This window comes from Natrix helvetica (assembly GCF_964273705.1).
Source record: "Natrix helvetica genome assembly, chromosome: 4".
Classification (NCBI taxonomy): domain Eukaryota; kingdom Metazoa; phylum Chordata; class Lepidosauria; order Squamata; family Natricidae; genus Natrix; species Natrix helvetica.
The window spans coordinates 91,880,728-91,891,472 of NC_138550.1; the positions used below are offsets into that span (position 1 = coordinate 91,880,728).

The 10,745-nt window shown below is 40.2% G+C and overlaps 1 protein-coding gene across 2 annotated transcripts in view; it reads right to left on the reverse strand.

The window, feature by feature from the left end:
• DROSHA (drosha ribonuclease III) overlaps positions 1 to 10,550 on the reverse strand; it is a 122,049-nt gene extending 111,499 nt beyond the window's left edge. Inside the window, exons 1-4 of one of the 2 annotated variants that reach the window (XM_081951537.1) lie at positions 10,418 to 10,550; positions 8,198 to 9,058; positions 5,125 to 5,217; positions 2,572 to 2,797 (exon numbers count right to left, since the gene is read on the reverse strand). In XM_081951537.1, coding sequence (XP_081807663.1) covers positions 2,572 to 2,797; positions 5,125 to 5,217; positions 8,198 to 9,051 — 1,173 coding nt within the window. In that variant the 5' untranslated portion in view covers positions 9,052 to 9,058; positions 10,418 to 10,550. Of the gene's footprint in view, positions 1 to 2,571; positions 2,798 to 5,124; positions 5,218 to 8,191; positions 9,059 to 10,417 lie in introns of both variants that reach the window. The other variant, XM_081951536.1, reaches the window with a different exon arrangement.
• Positions 10,551 to 10,745: the final 195 nt, after the last annotated feature.

The following is a 10,745-nucleotide window of genomic DNA, read 5'->3' on the forward strand; positions in this document are numbered from 1 at the left end:
ACTCATATCATCAATCTAATATATATGTATAAAATCCTCATTATTAAACATTTATTTGGCTATAACTATTATTACTTCCTTTTATGTCAAATATTCTAAATTTAGAATAAAATTATATTATGGTGTTTCATTACATCATCCTAAAACCATCCAGTAATATTACCTCTTTATATTGTATTCTACATGAAATTGTTTATCTTTGGTTACAAAAGTTTTGTGTGTCCTCCCCAGAGTCCTCACTTACAATTTATATAAAATTTCATATTATCAATCTAGTATATATCTATATATGCATTATTATCATTGTTAATCATTCATTTGACTATAACTATTACTTCATTTTATGTGTAATTTTCTAAGTTTAATTAAATTTAAATTAATTTTTATTATAGCATTTCATTACATCATCCTGTATCCTTCCAATAGTAGTGCAATCTTATATCTCCTGCCATTTGTAGTATTTGTGTTCTAATTGCTTTCTTGGTAGATCTTATATGGAAATCTCTTGGCAACTTGTTTTCCATTGCATATCTTATAAATACTCGAGACACCCCGTCTGTTCCTTCCATCAACTTCCCTTTGGTTATCACCGATGCTTCTGCCAAACTTTTTTCATTACTTCTGCCAAATTTTCTCCCTTTTCTTCTTCTATATTCTGGAATCTGAGGTAAAATTCTAATCTGTCAATCTCCCATTCCAATATTCCACTCTTTGTCTTTTCCATCCAGGCTCAATCTGCTGTCAATATCACCAATTTTCTTATCTTTTTGTTCATCTTTTTCTTCAATTTTTCCTCATATTTCATCATCATTTGATAAGTTTTTTCATCTATTTTTTCTGTTCTTTGTTCAATATTCTCCATTCTCTTTTCAATGCTCTTTGTTCTTACTTGTAATTTTTGAGTTTCTTGCATAATCATCTGTAATGTCATTTCCTTTTCTTTTTCATGCTGCAACATTCCTCCAGATAGTAAACACTGCCACTATATAGAATAAAGCTTTTTTATTAAGTTCCAAACAAATTCACTGCAATCTTCTCTCTTTCAAGTCAAGGCTTTCTTTTCACTTCAGTCCAGCTAGATAGTGCCCCAGAGGAGCACCTGTATAAAAAATCCATGTTCCTCCTGCTATCATTTTCAATAAACAAACTCAAAGACCTTGAAATGTAGATCAAATGTTCAAAGAAAGAAAAGAAAAACAATGTTTCCAAGCCTCCAAGCCTCTAAGTGGCAGTGTTACTTCTTTTCTTCTACTTTTACTCCCCTTTTCATATTCCAAGCTTAAGGAGAAAAAGAAAAGTTCTTAAAGAGAAAATGCAATAGAGCATTGAAAAAGGAAAAAGAAAAAAAAGTTTTAATTGATAGGTATTAAAAAAGGAAAAATAGCAGCAGAAGAAAAAAACACAGTCTGGTTTAAAAAGTAAGCAGCGTTTGTAAAAATTCCATCATTAAAAGGATTAAAAAGAAAAAAAATAACACACTAAATTTGACTCAAGCTTAATCTCGCCGCTTACCTCTTCTGTCTTCAATTTTAACTTTACTTTTGATCTTTTGGGGTGTTCTTTTTTCTAATAATAAAACTTATCTCACCAATTCGACACCCTTTCTCTCCCGCTTTGCTTCCGTTCTGGAGCTGTCCCAACTTTCAGCAGCTTCAATGGCTGCTTCTCTGTGGCCGGAAAAAAGGGTTTCTCCTGGATCTACCAGGGACTTTGCGGGGTCCCTGGGATCAGCAGAATGTGCCTTCTCTATCACCATCTCTACGTTTAGGCCCAAAAGGACCATCCAGTGGCAGATATATCGACGGCGATCCTGGAGCTCCAAGATCGCACATCGTATCTTCGCAACATCAGCCCTGCTGTCGCAAAGAATATTTTTACAACATTAATATTAAGGGAACAGATTTTAAAGGGAAGGTTTTAAATTGGCCAATCTCATGTTGGTTTAAACCAGGGCAAATGGGGAGATGATACTTAGAATAATCCAGCTTTTCTTGGGCAGTTCAAAATATTTGAGCCTCCAAATCCTTTATTAAGAGCACTGAAGAATATTTCTGCTTTTTCTGGCAGTATATCATTTGCTTGTCTTATATTCCAACCCATACTATTTTCTTGGTGAGAGTTCTAAGATCACGGCAGACTGAATGGTCATTCCATGAAAAACCGCATTATATTTTATTCGGCAGTTCAGAGGAGGAAGGAAAGATCTATATTGACTTGGATCCTAAAATTAACTAAAATTAGTTATGGGAAGTAAACTTCTTATTTTTTTCTCCCATTCTGCAGCCCACTAGAAGACTGTGAGATTGGTAGAGTCTTCCTGTAACATAGCAAAATAGTGTGTAGAGAAAAAGCAGAAGAGAATAAGACATTGCCCAAAAATCAGGCACCTGTCCATCACCACAATTTTGAGTAATGTTCTGAAAGGCCCAGCCCAACACTCCATACAAACCTTATGGTGAGTTCAGCGAGAGCTGTTTTATGGGGACTTCAGAAGTCCTGGGGAAAAAAATATTACCTGATCTTCATTTATAAACCTAATAATTGGTTGCCAGAATTCCTTGGAATACATACCACTTGATCCATGGGATCATTTGAATAGTAGCTTTCTGAATGGGTACAACGAACCCACACTGGCTTCAATAGATCCTCATCTTCTTCCTCATTCTTTTCACCTGTAGTCTCTTCTGGCTCTTTGTCCTTGATGGAGGTGTAGCTTTTCTCTCGATTGGCATTTTCTGACCACCGGTCCCTTTCTTCTTCCCAACGGGGTCTCTTTCGGTCCTGGCTGGGAGATCGACTGTACAAGAAGGGAAGGAAGTAAAAGAAAAAGTCCACATTTAATAGCAAAACTATCTCCAGTTCACATGTAAATGCATTAGTGCCTCATAAAAAAGATAGCCATAAGATATTGGGACAAAGTGTGTTTCAGTTAAGGGGGTGCTGACAGAATGTTATATAGCTAGTGTAGTGCAGTAGTTCAGGTGATGGATTAGAAACCAGGAGACTGAGTTCTAGTCCGGCCATGAAAGTTAGCTGGGAACTTTGAGCCAGTCATTGTCTCTCAGCCTAACCCACTTCACATGGTTGTTATTGTGTGTGGGAGGGGGGATGTGGCAGCATTATGTATACCAGGGGTGTCAAGCATGCGTCATCACATTGTCACATGACGTATCACGACTTTCCCCTTTCCTAAACCAGGGGTGGGGATGGCCAGCACGTGATGCACCTGGCCTGCAGGCTGTGAGTTTGACACCCTTGAAGTACACTGTCTCAAAGTGTAGAAAATAAAAACAGAAGATAATTTTAATTAATAACAGTGTCATTCTACTTCAAAATGCCTCATCATAACCTCCAAAGTATAACATATTAAAGAGTTAGGGAGAGTATAAAGCCAGGGCAATCCTAAAAGTTTTCTTTTGTCATATACCACTTCTACTACAAGGCAAAACTAATGTTACTGTTAGGAATGTAAGCTAACAGTTAGGTCAGCAATATATAAACCATGAGAGTAGTACTGTTTCTTTAAGAACTGCTGTAATGTGATTGGTTGCTGTTACCTCAAGCAGCCATAAGATGGAGCCGGAATGACTGTTAGCTCTCTGTTTGTTAGATGCTGATCAGTGGATACTGCTTGTAGATGTATCGTGAGTTACTGTGAATTTTGCTACTGTTAGTGACTTTGTGTGCTGAACTGATTATATGATACTGGACTGTGTTCGAAGGACCATTCCTTAACTGAGAACATTGATAACTGACTGACTGAACCGTGTGTAAATTGAACTCTGAATACCTCTATTTTCCACATAAGTAAAATACTATTACTTTTACTATTCGGTGTCCCTGTATGCTGGTTTGTGCGTGTTCTTCCACACCATTCTCATTACGCTTCTCTGCACACTCGCTCTCCTAACGGGAAGCTTGCCTAACAGTTACCTTGTCTAACCTAACTATTCAGGTATATTGACTTCATATCCATTACGCTTAACCAAGATGGATAAGAAAATTGGAAGATGCTAGCTGAAGTCCAACACTTGGTCACATGAGATGGTCTTGTGAAAATAACGAAACAAAAAAACAACAACAGTCCACTCACTTAACCATTTGAACTCACACAGAACCCTCCCAAAGATCCTCACAGATGACCTTCAATTTACAACTATTCACTTAGCTACTGTTCAAAGTTACAACAGCACTGAGAAAAGAGTGATTTACAACCAGTCCTCGCGCTTACAACCATTGCAGCATTCCCATGGTCATGTGATCAAAATTCAGGTGTTCGGGGACTGGCACGTATTTGAGATGGTTATAACCAGAGTTGGGCTGCTGCCAGTTCGGGCGAACCAGTAGTTCTGACCACCTACTGGACCTGCACACACACACACACACACCACCCTGGCGCTAGCCTGTGCTATTTATCTCACTCTCTGCATTTGTTCCCCGCCCAAGAAGTCCAGCTGATTGCTGTGCCTCCCCTGCTCTACTCACTGTGGCTGCCTGGGAAGATTTGTGGTGTGTTTGAAGTCATGTGAAAATGAGGAAGGCGCATGCTCACATGGGATCATGCGAGTGCCCTTTGCAACCACCAACAAGCAAAGTCAGTGGCGGGGAGGACAGATTCATTTAACAGCTGCAGTCATTCACTTAACAGCAATGGCAAAAAGATTGTGAAGCCAGGTGCAACGGAAATTCTGGCCCCAATTATAAGCCAATGCATACACAGTACCTACAATCTGTTCTTAAAAGTTTTGACTTCCATCCCCACACAGTCACATGATTGCATTTCAAGTGCTTGACAACCAGCTCGCATTTACAACTGGTTGCAGTGCTCTATGATCCTGTGACCACGATTTGTGGCGTTTTTTTGCCAGTTTCCAAATTCTGGCAAGCAAAAAAAAGCCCATTCAGAAAAACAGATTTGCTTAGCAGCCATCTGGTTCATTTAACAATCATGTAATTTGCTTAACAACCATAATGGGTGAATGTATGACCATCATAGAAAGTAGTCAGAAGATCAAATCAGATCATGCAGTGAGTCACTTAACTATGACAGCTTATGACCAAAATTCCTCAGTTGTGGTTGTTAAATGAGAACTGGCTATAGCTCTTAAGAGTCAAACTTCTTACCTTCCTGTTCTTTTGTGGTCTTTCCTATTGGACTTTTCTGTAGATGGCGACCGTCGACTATCCCGGTGTCTGTGTCTGTCCCTTTGATGTTCCCTTTAAGAATGTTAAGAATAAATACAATTCTCGGTGCGTAGAAACATTCAGGTCCCAAAATACATGGCGAGAACCAGAAGTGAATAGGTTGCCAACCTAAAAGTTCCATAGTGCAAGGCATACCATCACTTCTTCCCATGTCACTTATGGTGTAACATCTGCAAGAAACCTTGCTTTTCTTCCTTAACCTTATCTAGTTTACACTCATAGGTTTCCAACCAGGATTTGAACAAAAACCCCAGACTATAGTGAGTGCAGTGGTTAGAATACAGTAATGCAGGCTAACTCACTGCCAGGAGCTTGAATCTCTCCGGTTCAAGGTTGACTCAGCCTTCCATCCTTCCGAGGTAGGTAAAATGAGGACCCAGATTGTTGGGGTCAATATGCTGACTCTGTAAACCACTTGAAGAGAGCTGTAAAGCCCCATGAAGCAGTATGTAAGTCTAAGGGCTATTGCTATCGCTACTGACACTATGAAAGATGGCACTGGGATGACCATGGTGGATCTGAAGGAAGCAGTGCGAGACAGAGGGGCATGGAGAGTGCAGCTCCATTGAATGGCTAAGGGTCAAACTTGATTGAATGGGTGATAACGATGATGACTTATGAAGTCTCAGAGGAAGTAAGAATTGCTGCTTTTTGGTGGCACAGTGGTTAGAGTGCAGTATTGCAGGCTACTTCTGCTGACTGCTGGCTGCCTGCAATTTGGCAGTTCAAATCTCACCAGGCTCAAGGTTGACTCAGCCTTCCATCCTTCCAATGTGGATAAAATGAGAATCCAAATTGTTGGGGACAATATGCTGACTCTGTAAACAGCTTAGAGGGCTATAAAAGCACTGTAAAGCATTATATAAGCCTAAGTGCTACTGCTATTTATTCTCAGCTCTGCTATTATACAACACAAAGATCAACAGCAGCCTTGTCAAGGAACAGGTGCCATTACGTGATCTTGCATGAGGGTATGGGTGCCCACCAATAAAAAAATCTCCCTAAATTTTACAAAATGATTACATTTCAACAGATGGTGAAGATTTTACGTGAGGACACCAAGCCTTCATGAGATTCAGGTACTTGGTAAAATTTCTTACATTTTTTAAAATTAATCGTAATTTAGAATGGGAGTGGATTTCATTAAGAGCACCAAAGAGGGCAAATGGGAGAAAGATAATGCAGATACTAATTCAGGAAAAAGCAAGCCACCCAAATTACCAATGTGTTCTACTCACCTATTTCTATATGTCTGCTGAGTCTACCCTGGTCTTTTAATTTTAGCAATGTGACACCGAAGAACCATCTGAGCAGGAACTAGTAATCACTTTTCCTTCCAGAAAGCAGCACAACGAAGGGCGAGCAAGAAAAGAGAGCACTTCAAAAACCTTTGTTTACTATGATAGAAGGAAAGCTAGACTTGATGAACAAAATGAATCTTAAAACTTCTGAGAATCTGGAACTAAAAATAAAACAGGAAGACAAGACGATGTGGTGACCATCCCCTCTGGACTGGATGTTCCCAGCATCATTTATGAGGAGAAGCAAACAAAAGCTCTCTTCTCTTTAACTCCTTACCCGTCAGTTAGCTCTGAATTTCTGGCATATTCTGCCTTCCAATAGTAGGAATCACAAAGGAAACAAAGTCAAGGAAAAATAGCTGTTGAAGATGCAACCGTGAAAGAGTTGCATCTGAATTTAAAGAGAGAATGCTTACTTATGAATATTTTGACAACTGCAAATGTGTTAGTGATGTTGGCAACAGCTTAGACATCAAAAATGGGCTTATGTTTACTTTCTTCTCTCTTTATGGAAATAAGGTGGGTTTTTTTTAAATAGAAGATGGGTCAAACTATTCACCAAAGCAAAGAAATTTCCTGACAGTTAGAACAATTAATCAGTGGAACAGCTTGCCTCCAGAAGTTGTGAATGCCCCAACACTGGAAGTCTTTAAGAAGATGTTGGATAGCCATTTGCCCGAAACGGTATAGGGTTTCCTGCCTAGGCAGGGGGTTGGACTAGAAGGCCTCCAAGGTCCCTTCCAACTCTACTATTGTATTGTATTGTATTGTATTGCATCTGAAGGCAGGGCAAGAAGCAATGAATGGAAATGAATCAAGCAGAGAACCAAACTAAAACTAAGGAGAAATTTCCTGACCGGACAATTAAGCAGTGGAACGACTTGCCTTCATAGGTTGTAGGTGCTCAAACACTGGAGGTTTTTAAGAAGAGATTGGACAATGGTTTGCCTGAAATGGTACAGGGTTTCCTGCCTGAGCAGTGTGTTGGACTAGAAGACCTCCAAGATCCCTTCCAACCGTTTTTCTGTATACTTCCACTGATCATTCAAGTTAGCACTATATTTAGAAATCTGTCAATATTGTCAAACAAGGTTACCCACCAATAAATGCAAACTTGTATTTACCCAGGTATCTGTGGGGTTCAAAAAAAGCACCAAATAGGAAGTCATTATTCTGTAAACGACAAAGTCTGAACTGCAGGTAGTCCTCGACTTACAACCACAGTTGAGCTCTAAATTTATGTTGCTAAACATGACATTCGTTAAGTGAATTTTGCCCCATTTTACAACTTTCATTCCTTGTCACGGTTGCTAAGTGAACCACTGCAGTTGTTAAGCTAGCAAATTGGTTGTTAAGTGAATCTGGCTTCCCCATCGACTTTGCTTGGCAGGACATCAAAGGTGACATGACCCTCAGAACACTGCAACCGTCATAAATATGAGTCACTTGCCAGGAGTCTGAATTTTGATCACATGCCCATGGGGGTCCTGCAAAAGTCGCAAGTGTGAAAAATGGTCATAAGTCTGTATTTTCAGTACTGTTGTAATGTAGAAACAGCCACTAAATGAATTGTTGTAAGTCGAAGGCTACCTGTGGTTTCCCAAAACTAGTAGAACTACCACACGAATCCCAATAAAAAGCAAGACAGAACAGCTGAGAACAGCACCACATATAATCCAGATTACCTGTACCATTCATAACTCCGATGGCGGGGCGGGGTTCTTCCTCTGACATAATCCGATCTATGACGACTACTTTCTGCACGCCGGCGATCTGGGCTCCTTCCACGATCCCGCCGGTCCCCATGATTAGTGGACCGATGCCGATCCCCATGTCCGTGGCTGTGATCCCGATGGCGATGTTCGTCATAATATTTGCTCCTCTCTGGAGACCTCCGATCAGTCTGAGATTTTTCTACCAGGTATTCACTTGGATGCCGGAAGTTACTGCTGGTGCTACCACCACTATTAGGGCTACCACTGTTGCTTTGGTAAGAGCTTGCACTGTGTTGGTAGTTATTAAAGTTAGGAGGCGAGAAAGTCTGCTGGGAGTACCCTGGAGAATACGTGGGCTGGTAATTTACCTGTTGAGGCATTACCGGTGGAGGCAACGGATGTGGTATGGATGGAGGGGGCATCATGTATGGGAAGGTGTTTTGTCCAGTTGCATTGGCTATAATGGGAGGGTTACTAGGATTTGGGACAGGGGGAGGAGCTGGGGGAAAACAAGGAGGAAGTGGGAAGGTCTGCCTCATTTGAGGGCCTGAAAAAGGAGGTCGGGGCGGACATTGGGTGATTGAACTTTGAGGCGAATGGGGGATTGGTGGGGGATACGGGACAAAATCTGGCCTAGGAGGGACATAGTTTGGAGTTGGGGGGTTCGCATAGATGGAGGTGGTTGCAGGTTGTTGATCATACTGATACTGCATTGAAGACTGCTGAGTATGTAGCTGTCTCAAGTTTTGGGGGTGAAAGGTTTGTGACGAAGCTCGGACAGTAGCTCCTCCTCGGCCTCGGGGGCACCCACGCCCGGAATGAAAAGACATTATCCAGCTAAGAGAAGAAGAGGAGGCAGGAGAAAATGGTTTTGTCACATTTCTTTGAGTTAGGATAAGGGAAGAGCTAATCACATTAGCAGCAGGTGGTGAAAAGAAGCCCATATTGCAATATTTTAACAGCACTCATTGAGTTCCCTATACATTTGTTTGCTTAGTGTGAAGGTTACCACTCGATGTTTTGGAGAAAAATTAAACTAAAAAATCTCAGTCTCTGAGAACTTAAAAATATTTAGATAATATTATCTAAATTATTATTGAGCTGCGATGGCACAGTGATTAGAATGCAGTATTACAGACTAATTCTGGCGACTGCCAGAAGTTTGAATCTGGCCAACTAAGGTTAACTCAGCTTTCCATCCTCCCGAGGTCAGTAAAATGAGGACCCAGGTTGTTGGGGGCAATATGCGGGACTCTCTAAACCTTTAGAAAATGCTGTAAAGCACTACGAAGCAGTATATAAGTCTAAGGGCTCGTGCTATTGATATATCAATTATTACTAATTATGTAAGTTTATTTTGAAATCGGTAGATGATTATTCCTAACATAAGCACCATTTATTCATACTTGTATTCACTGCATGTTTGAAACTGCATATCTGCTACTCGCCTATGAGCTTTGGTGCTTAATCCTTAATCTACAAATCTACATATAATCTTTCAAATGGCACATCTAGCATTGGCAATAATATCTTCCTGCAGGTTCTTAAGCAAAGACTCAACCACTATCAAACGTAAATATTAATTCATAAGGGGCTCCTTTAGATTTTGCAACCCTTAAAAATATTAACTAGGAGATAGATCCTGCTTATCTTTTTGGAATTTGTTTCTGAATCAGCATGCACACTAAATTGTATTACCCTTATTAGTTTTAATTCAGGAAACATCTTGTTCACCTATTGTTTAGCTTATGCATATCTTTTATTACTTTTCGGTAACTCTAGAAGACAGTTCTTGGCTTTAACGTCCAAGGAGATTATACGTTTGATTGTTCTGTCTTACACACGGTTTGCTCTTTAAAGACCTCCATCTTTTCAAAAGAACAACAAAATGCTTGCTTGTTAGATTCCTTGTTAACTTCGTGAGATTCCGGTTTTAAATCGGGGAGGGGAATAAGATAAGCAAGTTGAAAATTGAAAATTCCAAGTGTTAAATATCAATGAAGCTATTTCTCGCACGGAATATTCCCAGCATTGTGTAGAGCTTTTAAATAAGCAAAGGACAAAATAACTGCATTCTCAAACGTGAGACATCACACCTTCCACCAGAACAAAGACGACGGAAAATCATCTAAATCCCGCTTTGCATCGTAGACTCATTGCCTCCCTATCAAGAGTCCCGCGCAACTGTTATTTTACCTGGAAACACTCCTTTTAACATTCCACAAGGCAGAACGTAGGTACCGGCAAAGACAGAGAAAATGTGCGTGCAAAACCCTTACACCGGAAGAAAACACTTGGAAGGAGGAGCGTGCATGATGTCCAAACGGAAGCTCAGGGGGAAATGTTTATTTTTCTAGTAAAGGAGAAAAAAGCCAGGGAAACTTATGATTAATGAATTAGTGATTAATGACACTACAATATTTTGGAGATTCCTGGCAGCCAAGATTCCTTGTCCTAAAAATGGAATACTCATTGCTCATCCTCCCCCTCCTTTCCTTTCCCAACATGCCTATGTGTGTCACGT